The following is a 16,842-nucleotide window of genomic DNA, read 5'->3' on the forward strand; positions in this document are numbered from 1 at the left end:
GACAAATTATGATTAAAAACAGGGGGAAACTGACTCTCAACACAACATAAAATCACCTGCTGAGTCTTGCGGTTCTAGTTTGTTATAGTGTAGGCATTTAATCGTTCATTTATCTTCACACACAGTTGTATAAAACCTCAGTACAATGTATTGACTGTACATGTACACACAATACCATCAACGCTCTCAGAATTTGATACCAACAATCGCCTCTCTCGTCTCAATTTTGTATGAAAACTTCGCGATCAAGTTAGGTGAACCCCAAGAATACATCTATAAAATCTGCACTCCTCCTCCCTCTCCTTCCGCGTTTACGGCAGCATATCAAGATGAAATGAAATCTCTCTGTAGAAACAAAGAGCTGAAGTACTCCTTTAATGTTCCTCCCTAACAACGTATGTATGCACACTGAATCTTTCGTCATCTCAAGTGATAATTTAATGGGTCTTTTAAAAATAATCCGGTGGTAAGAATTGATGATAATCTATACTCCAGGAGCTCATGGTACATAATGTTATATCTATAAAACAAAACGAAGAACTATCGCCTTTTGTCAGCGCATGCATATCAAAATTAGTGGAGAAAATACAGAATTGGAGGAATGTCCATGTTCCGACCCATTCCTGACATATCATAGTGGTACCTAACATCTCTAGGATCTGACTCTTTCCTTCTATTTGTCTCTGTCGATCTGTCCGTCCGTCTGTATAAATAATTATTATCTCCTTTATCCCCTCAATCATTTTCCTATCTCCCCGCCCCCACCTCTTCTATCTCTCTCTCTCTCTCTCTCTCTCTCTCTCTCTCTCTCATCTATGTATCGCTTTCGCGTTTCTTTATCGCTCGCTCTGAATGTATGTTGTTTGTTTTTTTTTTTCAAATAAAACTTTGCTTTGAATATACTATTTACGTCTATAATATGTGACAATCTTTTAAACAGTACTTCCGCGGCATATCACAATTTGTTTAATAATCGTCACAAAGTATCATCGCAGTGACCTGCCATCAAAGACGAGTTGATGTGTGTATCTCGTCGCAACATTTTGTTCGAGTCATTCACACTGCCCACGTTCGTGGCTGCAGATCAAGTTGTAATAACAGCCGCTGAGGACCAACCAGGCCATGTGGTCGACACAACGACGTTATTTCATGAGAAGTGGGCGCAAGTCCATTGCAGCCGTGGAGCGCAAGCACGTCGAGTCGAAAATGCGGAAAGTTCCGGAAGGAGCTCCGGCGGAGCATCATAATATTCTATGATTTTCTGTCATTGAATCGGGACATGTTTCACACACTGTCCATAGGGACGTCGTCGTCGCCGTCGATGCTGACATCGTAGTGGATGTCGCCTGTGTTCTGGAGCCTACTCCAGGTTACTCTTGAACCATCCCTGAGGAAAAAGAAAAAAAAACAACCCAACATAATTATATTAAGAGAAAAAGAAGTGGTTGAGAAAGACAGCAAACATTTTATTGCAGAGTTACAAGACGGACATTATTGACTGATACCGTGGAGAAAGAGTGATCAGTGATATTGCCTGAGCTAAGGCCATATAAATTTTGTAAAATATCTCCTCGAGTCAGATCAATATCAATTAATAATATCCCAGCTAATCAATCATGCTAGTCATTAAGATACCATAGGCACCATCATGTCATTTTCTACGTATAAGATCGTTGTAGGAACTAAGGATTCCAAGGATCTCACACCATACTCCTATAAGACGTAGTGAACGATTTGCGTAATTAGATTCTTTTTCTACAAAAATGATTTATTCATTCATTAAGGAAACAAAAATATTGGGCATTTTGATTCTATATCCGAAAGTTGAAAACAAATTTTGTCTCTAGATACAATAACGTACGAAAAAATAATAGAAATAAACAATTACATATTAGTGATACAGCAAAAACAAAATAGCAACGTTTCTCCGATGCGTCTGTCGCGACGGACGGAAATCAAGGCATAAAATCTCTTGTGATGTTGAAAAGTACGATATAAATTTTGACCACACTCTTCTGTCAAAGTCCTTGCGAACAGAAGGCGGGAACGAGTTACTTCACAAAAGCGTCGACGAACACGATTAGACTCCAAACGGCAATGGCACGAACTGTTGAGAGTGCCCTCTTTGTTTGGCCGGCGCCAAGACACGCTGTCTCATATTGGGGTGTTGTTGGGTTTTTTTGTGTGTCAACTATTAAATACACTGTAACACAAGCATTGTCTACGCAGAGATTAATCTGCCCAGCCTACACTTACTTAGTCCTGCCGCAACGACCAATGACGATGACGACAACGATGAGCGCAGCCAACGATGAGAGAACTACGAGCACGACGATGATAGCAACGCTGTGATCAGGCGCTGACAGGGTCAAGAAAAAACAACGTACAAAGGTAATAATGTTGAGTAATGCTATATGATTATCCTGGACAGGTGTACAGTAACGTGCGATAAACCAGGAAAAGGTGGAGAGATAGATTCTTTGGTACCATTATCCCAAAAATATTTTGAAGGGCATGTTAGCGAGGTAAGGGAGGTATTTTTTTTACTGATGGAAAAACGTTTTTGTTTTTGTTATTTGCTACAAGTAATATTACTGCTTTTGCTAAATTTTTGGCTATCAAGGTGTTATTTGTTCAGAGTATATTGGTTTCGCATTCTTTTTTATTTCACTTTTAGGTGGGGGATATAGTGATATAGAATTGACTAGAATCACGCACGGACGCACTGTTCATTCGATTGCGTGCGTGATATACAAAGCAAATACATGTATATCTCAATCAACTAAAGAAGGGAATACTAATATTACATACTGGAAATCGGATTTGTTAGATTATTGGTTTATCCAGTTCCATCTAAAACGCTTTATCAGCTTTCTTTTACGTATATATAACGAGGACGTTTTCAACCACTTCGTTTCTGGGTGACACGAGGATATACTTTCAACATAGTAGTCCTCCACCACATTCAAGAGCCAAACATAATTAACTCTAGCTTCTAACTTCTCTCTCCGCGCTGCCAATATCAGCGCGCCCCCTGTCCGATTGGCCCCTGCAGAGGGGTGTTGGACAGTTGGACAGTACCCATGAAGAAGAAAGAGAAGAAGAAGAAACAACGTTGGTGATTAAATCGATTGAGCATTCTGTAGTCATGCCGTCTTTACTATCTTTTTGTCATTAAGTGAATCCTCATGCTTACCTTTGTCTTTCGTTCTGAATAAACTATCAAAGGATCAAACTGGGGTCCTATTCAGCGAATGATTTCATTAACTTTCACTCAATTTGAAGGAATGCGGTAAAAAGAAATTATGTTTGAATTTAGGCTTCGTGAGGAGTGCTGATCGTCATTATGAAACGACAGTTCTAAAGGAGAGAAGGTCTGGACCTTGTTTAGCTTCTTCTATTTTCTGAATTAGGGAACTTGTGACCTGATTCAACTATTAATATCGTAACCTTTCGTCTATAAAGATGAAACATGACAGAGTTCTTACCACCATTTGATTTCGGCGCGGATGTTCCTAATGGCACGGAAGTCGATGTGGAATAGATGTAATCAGGCGGTACGTAGTAATCGCACAGCTCGATGTCAAAGCGTTTGACGAGGTTACACACGATTTCCCGCATGTCGGCTGCCACCGGATATGCGTAAGCCTGGTCGGCGGCCGAGCCGTAAAGAATGGCGGAGTACGCCGTCCCGATGTTGGCGTTCTTCCGGAGCTGCAGCGTGTGCGAACCAGCTTTCACTGTTGTGTTCAACGTACAGTACGTTCCGTGAACAGTGTGGTTTAACTCCTGGGTGAAAACTACGCTATGCTGATATTGTCCAGTTATGTCTTCCCCATCAAGAGTAATGTCCTTTCTATGTTCACAACGAGTGATCAATATCAATGTGTTCCTAAAAAGTGTGTCATTTAGAGCGGGAAACACAACGGTTTGATTTGTAAATTGTTCTACTGGAGGTACGTTAAGCATAGCGCCATAGTCCAGGCGTTTTCTACCGCTTGTGAAAAACTGTGTCACTAATATTGGTTTATTTGATCTCAGTGTAAGAGGAACGCCTGAGCTTACATTAACGTCCTTTACGATGTTCTCATCAGACATATTCCACGTCTGGTAAAGCACCCCAGACGGTCTGAGGATTGACACGACTGTGTTATTTAAACCAGAAACCACACGTATCTGCATTTTGGCAGGCGCTGGAGAAACTTGCGGAAGAATGACGAAAGAGCGCCCCCACGCGCCCAGCGGAGGTACCTCCTCTATGAGACTATTGCAAGACTGGGACGCAGGACCTGGGTTCGGGGCTGTTTGTCGGCACATCCTCATACTCACGACAGAAATCGGCTCGTCGGCAACGAAACCCATGCCGCTCAGATCCGACAAGGAGGCGATCTTTGCCGAATCCATCTTCGGGAGATTGATGAAAGATGGTAGCAACGACGTTTTATTGTCTATTGTGACTGTCATATTAACTCTGGCGTGAGCGAGGTAGATGTTGTTCGACAGATCATAGGGGGAAAATAACACGATTTCTGATGTATACCCACCCGCTCCAGGATACAAAACACTGGCGTAATTTTTCCCCAACGCTTCCCGGGGTATTGCTCTGTACCCGTCCAGAATGAAGTCGCCGCGCCCGGGAACCACCCACACTGATATAGCATCGTCCGCTTCGACTTGGATGGTGATTCCATTCGGATTGTAGGGGTATCTGATGGGTCCAGCCATGTCGAGGGTGATGTTTCCGGCAATGTGTGCTTGAATGTCCACACTCTTCCCCGCCCATGACGAACCAGGTCTTGTCACGTTGACCGTGACTGTATCCCTGAGGAGAGCAATGAATTAAAAACCTTATGCAGGAAACTGCAATAACTGCGATAAAAAAAAAACCAACTAAACATCCCTCATCACAATAAACTCTATATCACTCTACATACTTGGTCTTTGACGTCTGAAAGGCATAATGTAAGGAGCAGCACATCCACACCAATCTAATTCGTAAATCTTGAATTATCAACTTGTAGAAAAAAAAACCTACTCTCATCAATTAGTTTAACTAGTATCTCGAGGCTGATTCATTTCTTTTTCTTGAAGTCGACAAAAGTGTAATTTTAATCAAATAGTTACAGAATAGAACAACGTCCAAGATGGCGGGCACCTAAGTGCCCGTTTGCTAAACATTATGTTTCTTATTTGAATTTGAACAATCTGTTTGATTTTTGTTTTGAACAAAACAATCAATTCGAAAGAAGGAAAATATTTCGTATGCACATTCCTCGGATCGCTTGCTTTTATAGTCTAACTTTGGATGATGCATTTGAAGAATATCTTGCGGGGAAACAAATTCGAATGAAAGAAAGTGAATGTGAAAGTTTATTCATGAAAATGCACCTTCTTTTTCGGATAACTCGTTTAAAGAAAAATGAATGAGAAACACTGAATTTGAACGTTCAAACAGTAAATGACATAATTCTACATGATTATGTCGAAGGCGCTTACGCCTAATATTGCCAAACCTGGAACGGTAACTCTGATGGTCACATCATTGACAGGGTGACATGAAAATGCAAAGAGGTGTGCATAAATCTGCACGCAGACTAAATGATAACAGCAGGGAGACAGACAGACAGACAGACAGGCAGGCAGGCAGAAAGACAGACAGACAGACATGAGGAGGAGAGTGGATATAGATTCTAATGTATACATGGACGTAATTCTGATATGAAGTTAGATTGTTCTGACAATATTGATGTTATATCAACATGGCAAACATTGAAACATGCCAGACTCTATCACAACACGACTTTGAATGCATGGCATCGAACACATAAAACAGCTAAGATTAGTATGTAAGTATGCTGGGAAAGACTCCTCATCCGAGGTAGATAACGCACATACGATTGTGCCTGTGCCTGGCCAACCCCCAACATGCCCAAACCCAACGAAATTGATAACCATGGGAAAAATAGATAGCGAAACACACAACCTAATACCAATGCCATTCGACGCCGTATTGACAAATGCCATTGACAAATTATGTTGGCAAATCATCACACGCTGAACTGTGTTCCATTTGCATTGTATCTAAATTTTCAAACCATGCGCTGTCTGAATGTCAAGTTAATCATCTTATTATATGGAACATATGGAGTCAAGTTGTCGTGGAATTGAACTGATATCACAGTGAATGATCAATTATTTTGCCCATGATAATATATACATATATATATATATATATATATATATATATATATATATATATAACTACAAACTAAATATATATATATATATATATATATATATACATATATATATATATATATATATATATATATATATACATATATATATATACATATATATATATATATATATATATATACATATACATATATAAACTAAAAGTACATTATGGTAACTGTTTCCATTTGACAAAATAGGGCAGATACACATTAGCACATTGCGTATCTTGTTTTGCGGTTCCACAACCTTTGCAAAGATTAATTTTGAAAGATCGCTCGAAGATTAAAAACATGCATTACTCATCACACAGGCCTATGTATTCATTGTCTCTGTGAGATTTCAGAGCTCTTGATTCTGTCTCAATCATTTTAATTAGTCCAATGTCCATCCGTCGGCATATTATGTTTACAACGTGTCCTATACTTGCAGCCAGGGTGTTATCTATAGCTGATAATATGGTGATTTATGGTAAGAAAGACGTGTGAAGAAAAGGTCACCATAAGACTTCGAGCTAACTTATAGGTCTACAAAATGGCGGTATTGAATTGTGTGCAAATTCGTGATTGTCTCAAAAACAAATGCAGAGTATACGTTACAAGTACGGAACTATGGCCCCTGCCCCGATAAGCCGCTACTTGTATCTACTCCCTTTTCACCACTCTTCAGACACACGTACAATGGCATCGATATTATAGGCAGTTTTGGTACGTAGCATACCTATACTATACCCTTTGCTATGTAGAAACACGAGGCTTTCGAGTTCTGAATGTTACAGAGTTTTGAATAGAGTTTTACACCTCAAAAACTTATATTTAAAACTGAATTTCACTGCTATTTTCGGCAAGTTAGGCATGTAACAGTCATTCAAACTTCCACATACAGCTTTCTCACTACAGCAGAATGTTTTATCAAAACAGTATCTAGTTGAGCTGGATAGGTAGATAAATAGATAAATAGATAGATAGATAGATAGATAGATAGATAGATAGATAGATAGATAGATAGATAGATAAGAAGAAAGAGGGGATATTCAAAATCGAGAATTGACCAGTCCTATTGGAAACTGACTCCATGTTTATTGTTCGTAAAGGACAATCATTATCTTGTCAGGAATTTCAAACTTGGACTGCTATCATGTGAAAATATCTTGCATAAAGTATCTATATCTGCTTATAACGTAGACTATGGTGCCCACATAAAGTGAGTTTGTCTTATGGTTTTCATAATCCATGATACTGATTGAGTCCTATATCATTCATACCAGAAAATGATGAAATAGGTATTATACTGTGAACAAAAAGGCCTAACAAAACTATGACTCAACCGACCGCGTTAATGCAATTTACAAAGTTGCTGACAGAATATATCCCTCAGCAACCATTGCAGTTATTCTTCAAGCCCACCACTATACCTACTCAATCATCACGATTGCATGAAGCCAGCGGTAATATATCACTTATTCTCTCTTGATCTGCTGAAATTTTGTGTTGGTCAATAACACACGGCAACATTATTTCCCAAGGGGAAAAGAGGAATAGCAAGTAGGGAAATAAAGAAGGTAAGCTGGAATAACAAGTCAAACAGCGTACAGATGTGCAGACAAGTAATGAGGGTGGGAGATGAGAAAGAGAGGGGGTGAGATGGATGTAGGAAGAGAGAGGGAAGAGATTTTCATCGTCATTATACCAAGGAGCAGCTCCATGGTTGCATCTTAAATGCCCGGTTGTGGGTCACACCTGATTTCTACATTAGCGGCCATTTCTGCTCCGCTGGGCGGAGGTGATTCGGAGCCGTTGTCATGGAAACTGCGCCAGCAATAAGTGTGGATACATCAATCGCGGAGGACATTGATGATGATGATAATAATGATCTTCTGGAGGTATGAGTTTTCTTCAACTTGTCTCCCTTTGTACAATAATGAACAAACGTACCAAAACAAAAAATGTAGATCAGCAGTTGCGTTCTTGCACATTTCATTTGTATAGACGGAGAAAAATTGAAGAAAATTCATACTTCAATCTTCACCCCTCTGCTTGATAATCCCTTGCTTTTAATGATCCTCAAAACAAAAGAACACTTCGATCCGCGTGTTAATAATTCAACATCTACTGCTGAAGTAACTTGAGACAGGGCCTACGCTGATGATGAAGTATGAGCGCCAGACACGCGTCAGACGTCGCAAAGGGAGTTTAAAATGTGGTCTGAGGATTAAGCACAACACAGCTTATACACCAACATACATCCTAAAATAAAGCACGTTGACACGCACACGAACGATATACGCTTTTAGTGGGGGGAGGGGGGGGGGGGGACGGGGGTCTCACTTCAGTTGATGGACTAAATTTAGACAAGGACCTGATATATCTTTGTGAGTAAGAGTCATTCGTTTCGTTTGAATTTTGGCACACATTAAAACAGAAGGAACTCTAAATCGTAACAGAAGGAACTCTAAATCGAAACTATTTCCAAACAAAACTGTAGAAAACTATACAGCATTGGTGTTATAACCTTCAACGGCCAACCACTGGATTTAGCATGACAGTACTCGAAGCAGTTACAGTTTGACAATGCATTTCCATAAACTACAAGAATGTTTTGTTTTATTGTTTAAAAAAAATGATCTGCATTAATTTCGCTTGAATATGCAAAAGTCACATTGTACTCTATTTTTTTTTTTGTATATGCAAATGTCATATTGTATTGTATACTTGTGGCAGAAATGAAATAAAATGAAATGAATGAATGAACCACGGATGACGATTGCAATGCTCCTTCAGTCACAGCGGAAGCATGTTCGTGCACCATGTCACTAGCATGATAAAAGAACTATGCAATGCAAATGCATGTTACATTGTGTTAATTCATGATACGTTTGACATTCATGATATGCGTGTGACACGGCGTTACCTGCTCCGAGATGATATCCGCAGGTTGTGGACCATCCGTATCCTTGTGCTATTCTCGACCGGAAGGACGATGTAAAATTGCCGCCCAAATGAGTCCTCGCTTCTGTTCTCTTCTGGAAAGAGAAGAAGAAGAATTAAAAAAAAAAAAAACCCAGGAAAGCATTAATAGATGAGCGAAATTGATACATGGAGAATACAGCGATGTATATATAAACAAGCCCATAAGCAGTAGAATGAGTACACTTGCAATTATTGTATCTCGTCTTAAACATCCTCAATTCAAAGAGACATGTAGACCTGTAACGATGAGTCATCAAATATTTCTTTAAATATTACGTGCAAGGAGAATCCGTTATTTTCATCTCAACCGTCACATCACGCACGGTTCACCATCCATAACCGAAATCAAAACCGATGCAAGTGTACAATATTGAATGGAAATTGAAAGTAACACCACGGAGCTTTTGTAGTTTCATGACAAAACTGTCACACACACACACACACACACACACACACACATTGAGGTGCGGGGTATACGCTTTCGTTAATGTTCTCTTTTCCCCGTGAGTTGGTCATTGTACCCCAGAAGCTTGACGGAATGAAGTACTGTGGTCACTGCTGAGACAAACACCTCACAAGGAATATATACCGAGTGTATACGCATGTGTGCTTGCGTGTGTGTGAGTGTGTGTGTGTGTGTGTGGGGGGGGGGGGGGGAGGTGGGTTCAAATGGTATATCTCCGATTATTCGGGATGTATACGTAGGCCCTATATTGTCTTGCAGAGACGTCTCATTAAAACTTTACCTCTGTATTATACATGCAGCTATAAAACCAATAACTTCTGTATGTATGTAGAATGTTAATAGACAAACACACACACACACGCTAACATCCTTGCAAATGAATGCACAGGAACATTTCAGTTCAAGAGCCTCACATCTTCAAAAGACAGAAGGATAAAGGATCTATTTGTTCCCGTTATTCTAACTAACAGAATGAGGTGGAGTTCATTGTTGATATCGGATGGTCATTTCTCGTGAATTATGTGAAGACGGTAAACCCTTTTCATACCATCTTTCAACCCTCTCACAAATTAAGTTAAACATTTGGGACGAATTCCCCAAACCAGAATATTGTGAAGGTTTTGTCGTTACATTCTCTCAAAATGAATACCTATCGACGACACACGGTTTCACTTTCCTTTCTTGGGAAGTCCAGTGTATGCTCAAGGAGTCATTGCAATTGAAGAGAATCGACACAATCCTTCAACTAATCACGAAAAGACCATTAATGATTTAATACCAGAACATGACACTGTTTTTCCCCATAGGACATCGCTTTGATAGTGACATCACGTCATCACACTGTTTCTTTATGGCGTCAATGACATTTTTTTTTTATTATGTTGTATTCGATCAGTAGTGAATGTATAAGAGAAAAATTACCTTGGTGTCACGTGCATGGATTAACTATAAAATACGAAGCTTGGCTATCTGGCTGACGAGCTCATCGGGGAGTGTAATGTGTGCATCACACGAGAGCCCCTTGGCATCATAACTCGACGGATATGGCTCTGAACCTATCATCGTTATATGAATATCACGATCAATGTTATAACTATCACATAGCGTTTTCATTATCATTATTATTGTTTTTATCCTTATCATTGTTATCATCGTCATCATTCTAATCATTGTTGTTGTTGATGATGTTGTTAGTAGGGTCGTCATTCTTATTATCATCATGATTGATATCGCGAGTAGAGATCATTATCTACAGAGATGATTGTCGGGATACTCAACGTTACATCATTTAAGAATCCAAGAGACATTTAAGATGAAACATGCCACGAATATATATACGAAGGTTGGTTTACCCCGATGATAGAGCAGGCCTCTATAATGTCCCTCGGGGTAATCAATGACTAGCTGGGCCAATAGCCGCTTCTTTCCGCCTCATCATCACCTCCGAGGCCCGATCAACTGGCTTGATTGATCGAGATGATGACACTCGGGTATACACTGGGTGCCGCGGCTATCGCCATTTTAATATACACACACCTGAGAAAGAGGCGCTTGTCGGTCTACTTATAACCCCCCCCCCTTCTGATTTTGCCTCTGCTGATTCTATAAATGCCAGTGATAAAAACAGATACCAAACAAACAGGACAGAAATATTTCAATGATATCGGGAATACTATCATATACGGGAGTTGTGACATTATCAGGCTTTACACGCACTTACACAGCACAATGACAGTGGTCACAGTCAGATTAATATGGATGAAGCGATGATATAATAATTATTACCTTATGCGCCTATCACTGTGCTAAACACACTGAATTTCTCGCTTAGAAATTAGATTGAAATGGATGAAACAATATCCATATATTGAATTACTGGAGAGTTGTCAAAACTTTTATCGCACTGTATTTTCCTTTATTACAATGTTGTACTGCGTTTGTGTGATTATGTGCATTCAAATGAATTGCAAATGTGTTTTTGTTGGAAATAAATAAATAAGATTAATAAAAATAGAAAACGAAATGAAATCTGTGTCTATAGCTGATATCAAAACACCATTGACCACAGACCTGATTTTGTATTTTTTGTTTTTTGTTGTTGTTTTTTCAAACCAGATCATGATAAAAGAACTGATGTCCAAGCCTCGTCCCATTTGCATGTTATGGCAAGTGCGTGCCACAGATATCAATATCGAGTGAAAACGCGTGGAATTTTTAATTTCTGAACATTTCTTACATCTCTATATCCTTGCTTTCTTGCTGAGTGACTGGTTTGTGTATTCAAGTTTCGGATGTGCTTGTGCGTGTTGTTTCTTGCTATTTGTGATACATTCATTGGTAGTTGCGTTGGGTTGATTAGTTTGGGTTCGACACCGGCAAATCTTTAATTTTAGATATATGAAATGTTTTAATACACTTGTATGCAAGTGTGACAGAGATATACCTTCCCCACCCCCCCCCCCACCCCACTCCTCCCTATACCCACCTCGACCTCGTCCCTATCCTCCTTGTGGACCATGAGCAGTATAGGCCTACGGCGGACGGATGACAGTCCAAAGAGTTCAAGTCTTTTGTAATGGTTTGATAGCATGGACTGAATCATTGTACAAGAATTGATGTGTCAATATAACGATGAATCATTAGCATGGATTGTTCGCACGTATACTGATACATGACCTGGGGAGGAGAGATGGCATTGCAGAAATGTACATCTAGGGCGGCAGGAGGGCACACGCTGTGTGATATGGTGGAATGAACCTTGTACAACCCATGACTTCTGCGCTATCTCAAACATTCAAGTCGAGAGCGTATATTGTTATCAGCCCTACCATGACATAGACGACGAACCCGGCGGTCAAGTTCAGCGACTCGGAGTAGCTATGCAAACATGCAATAAACAGCCATCGATATGGGTTACTTTTAATTACGTTTTGTTACGACTGTTTGACTGCAACTGCTTTTGTTCTGTTTATGCTATTTTCATCTTTGTCTTCATTTCTGTCTAGTTTCGTGCCAAGGGGAGAAGTAAGATTTATAATTGCTTTTATGGTTATCATTTTTTTCTGACACTCTCGTCACAAGCTCTCTGTTCCCCAAGTACTCTGTACAAATATAGGTCTTTGTACAAAGCTCGATCCCTGCCTTAAATTGTACCGCCAGGTAAAGACTTTGTTCTTAGCTATATATTGCCAATCATAAACCCCTCTGTTCACGCGTTTTACAACTCTTTTCATGTAATATTTTACAAACAAAAGCTTAGTTTTTTGTGCAATCTGTTGCAGGGTTGACGATCTGTATATGAAGGATATAACCTATACACCACTCGAAGATCATTCAGCGTATAAGATAGCTATATCGCTGGCCCCTCATACATTCACCCAGTCACAATCACTATAGACTATACAGTGGAATGCCTGATAAGATAACTAGCTTATTATGATAATTATTATCAAGTATTCTGTTGCATTAATAAGCAAAGTAATTAAATGAGGAATGGGCATGGGTAGGTAATGAGCTTACAAGAAATGACTTTACATGACTTTACGTGAAATTGTATGTTTGCTATTTATTTATCTACCGGTATCTATCACAAGATCTATGTTAGATATTTATCTACAGGAAAGCGGAGTTGCAAAACGTGAATCACTCAGGAAACAATATCATATCATGTATCCAAAGTTTATCTTTATTTACAGTTTTATGACTAATATAATTATATGATGCAGGTAATATGAAAACATATTGGAGATGTATAGTAATATATACAGAACTTTTTACGATGCTTGCACTACATAAGTTTAATCCTCGCTATACGTGCTCATTTCATTTCCCTCTCTCTCCACAACAAAAATAGTCTTTACGTCTATTCAGCTATATCTATACTTTATCTATCTATATCTATAATGTATCTTTCTGTCCTTCTTTGACATTATACACTCTCATGAAATGATAAATTAGGAATTCAAATGTTGTCATTCCTGCAACCTCTTTGTGAATGTTAAATTTAACAGTTTACAAAAGGTTGGAGGAATGACAACATTAATTTTAGAGTGTTCATTTGCTATTTCGTTTTTCAGAGTGTATTTATATTATACATAATGTTTGTAGAAAGATATACAGAAAGATAAACAAATAGATACGGATAGATACTTACATGCATAATAATATTCATGCAAACATACATACGCACTTTCACACATAACATACATACATACATATTAAGCCTACATGATAGGCATAAAACATGTCCTCAACATCGTCAGTCTCTTTAAATCGGATGAACAACAGCGCATTTTCCTTGCGTTTGATAGATCCTCAGACCTTAGCAGTCCAAAGATTACCTTTAAGTATAATAAAACGTGAAATTCGAGACAGGTTTTAATTAGTGTCCCCCACAGTTTCGTGCTCACTATCTTATTGATTCGAGGCGCGTTTTTAGGGAATGCTGATTAAAGGTCCCATTCAGTTTATGGAAAACCATCCCAAATATTAAGACCTTTTCGTCGTTTTCTATTCACATAATCAAAGAGACAATATTTAGACGTTACAAAACAATAAGGTTAAGACAACAATAATTATGATTTAAGAGTTAATAAATAGGAAAACATCAGTATAGGGCATCATACCTCTCGATTTTTATTACAAACTGTGGATAATAAAAAAACCCTGTGATGCTTTTTGAAAATTGACTATATTTACGTAACATGATTTTATATTCATACCGTTGGATTGTACAGGACCTTGATGTAAATACTTAATGTAAAACAGCATTCACCTGCTGATCTTGTTATCCTGTCCAAATATGTTGAAATAAATAAATAAATAAATAAGTAAACAAATGAATAAATAAATAAATAAAATCTACATTACCATTACCAATCTAGTAATGTCAAGTAGGCCTAAATAATTCTGTGAAAGGCTGTAATTAATGAAATAGGTATGTTCAGATTATGTTACGTGTCTCGTATTTAGGTATAACCTGCATTCAACTTGCTTTCATCACTCCTAAAGCTCAAACAGGATGTCACTATACAAGTACAAAACAAGGTGCGTCGCGTCGGATTGCGCGGCATGCATATACAAGTATTACTATTTGTAAGTCGTTCATTGTAACATTGGGGGCCACCACTGAACAGAAAACTGTGATATACCAGAAACTTATGAAGCACGAACTGAGTACATTTTCAGAAATTGACTCGATTTGTCTCATAATCCGACATTATACGGCGATTGTTCGGCCATGCCATTATACTTCCAACCATCGCGTAATAACAATGAAATGGAATTCACGTATCAGAGTATAACATGAAATGCATGAAACAGGTTCCCATTGTCTGAAATTGTAAATGGCCAGTCAACATAACGTCTCGGCTCCTCAAATACTAGTCTGAGCGCCTAACTTATATGCCTTCTGGCCTGAGGTATCGTCAGGTATGATTTCAGTGCCACGCTATAAGCATTTCTCACATCTAGGTTTTTATGAATGGCGCTGTTCTTTTCAATATTATTATGACCATAAGATAATAACATATTTCGGTGCGCTGATAATTTAATCGGCCGTATGCACACATAATATAATGTTAATTGATATTTCTTAGCAGCGTTTTTTGTTTTATTTTGTTTTGCTTTGTTTTGTGGTGTGTTTTCCCCGACACAGTGGCTGCTGGGGTTAAAGTCTACGATGCACGCACGGCTCGCAGTCACTCCCCCCCCCCCCCCTTAAAAAAAAAACACCTAACGAACAAACAAACAACAACAACAACAAAACAAACAAAACGAAAAACACAGCAACAACAAAGAAAAAAAAAACAAGAACTATGAAATACCTCAAATGTGACAGCTAGTACACAAATTGCGATCAGACAGCCTCGATTAATATTGTGCATATTTGTCTATTCTCTGCCAAGTTGACATGATTGTATAGTGGTCTCAGCAATCACCGCGGCGTTCTCAGCCAATTCCATCTCCAAGGATCGAATTGACTCGTCAGTATAATGATAACAATAATAACAATAATAATAATAATAATAATAATGATAACAATAATAATAATAATAATAATAATAATAATAACAATAATAATAATAATAATAATAATAATGATAATAATAATAATAATAATAATAATGTTTATAATTCTATATGTCTTATTTACTTATTTAATAAGGGTAGCCTGTTCAGTGATGCCACTGCATGCTCTACCAGAGGGCCTTGCCAGGTACCCATTATACACCTTGGTCGAGAGTATTGTGGGTAAAGCTCAAAGACGTAACCACTGGGCTGGATTCGAACTCGGGTCGTCCGATTGGGAGTCGGGAGTCATCAATCCACTATGCCACAGCGCCCCCATAAGAAAAACTTTTGAAGAAAATCCATCGAGTCCTATGATATCAGCTGTGGTTGGGGTTATAATCTTCTTGTCAGTGTGTGTATTAAAGTTGGAGCTATGAATTTCACTACCATTTTTTTTCTTTTTTTTTTTGCGTGAGGGATTGGATAGAATGAGTTGAATCAATGAAATCTGCGCAAAATCAGAAAAAACAAATCAAAAACGGCAAAATTCGGCGAAAAACAATTCGATTCGAAGATGTGTTGCCAATTTATAAATTCGTTAAATTCATAGTAATCAAGAAGCTTTTGACAAAACATCCGCCACCTAAACCAGTGATTATGAACCAAATAAAAGCCCCCCCCCCCCCCTTTCAGCTCTTTTAACTGCGTGAAGCACTAAAGATGAATATCAAAGCCTATGCTAAGAAACAAATACAGGGCCGTGCCAAACAAAATATGGTTTCTGATCAAGCTGGGTGAGTTAATAGGTAACTAAGAGCAAAAGAGGTCGATTGGTGCCGGGCAAGCAATTTTTACATCTTTTAACTGATTGATAAGTTGCGTGAGACGTCGGTCACGTTTGATAGCCACATTGATTAGAATGAATTCACAATGAATTGCAATGACCCTATAGTGAAGTGTTATGCTAACTAATCTTGATACATAAAATGTGTAACTTTCCTTTCTTGGTTACAGAATATGACACTCACGGAAATAATCGGAGTATGAAGTGACACTGGCTATTCTCGCCAACACCACGAAGAGGATGATGAGCAACCATTTGAAGTTATCGCTCAGGTGTGTCTGCCTCCCTGCTGGGCTAGTGCACCACCGGGCCAT

The 16,842-nt window shown here is 38.7% G+C and overlaps 1 protein-coding gene across 1 annotated transcript; it reads right to left on the reverse strand.

Annotated features, from left to right (window-relative positions):
- Positions 1–1,284: 1,284 nt before the first annotated feature.
- LOC139742421 (uncharacterized) lies at positions 1,285–16,842 on the reverse strand. The gene is made up of 5 exons (XM_071652978.1): positions 16,713–16,842; positions 9,148–9,259; positions 3,489–4,822; positions 2,257–2,359; positions 1,285–1,387 (listed from the first exon to the last, which is right to left on the reverse strand). Exons 1-5 carry the CDS (start codon positions 16,840–16,842, stop codon positions 1,285–1,287), a joined length of 1,782 nt encoding a protein of 593 aa, XP_071509079.1.

The sequence above is a fragment of the Diadema antillarum genome, unplaced genomic scaffold, assembly GCF_040938485.1.
Source record: "Diadema antillarum isolate AM-2024a unplaced genomic scaffold, OU_Dant_1.0 scf00000032, whole genome shotgun sequence".
Lineage (NCBI taxonomy): Eukaryota > Metazoa > Echinodermata > Echinoidea > Diadematoida > Diadematidae > Diadema > Diadema antillarum.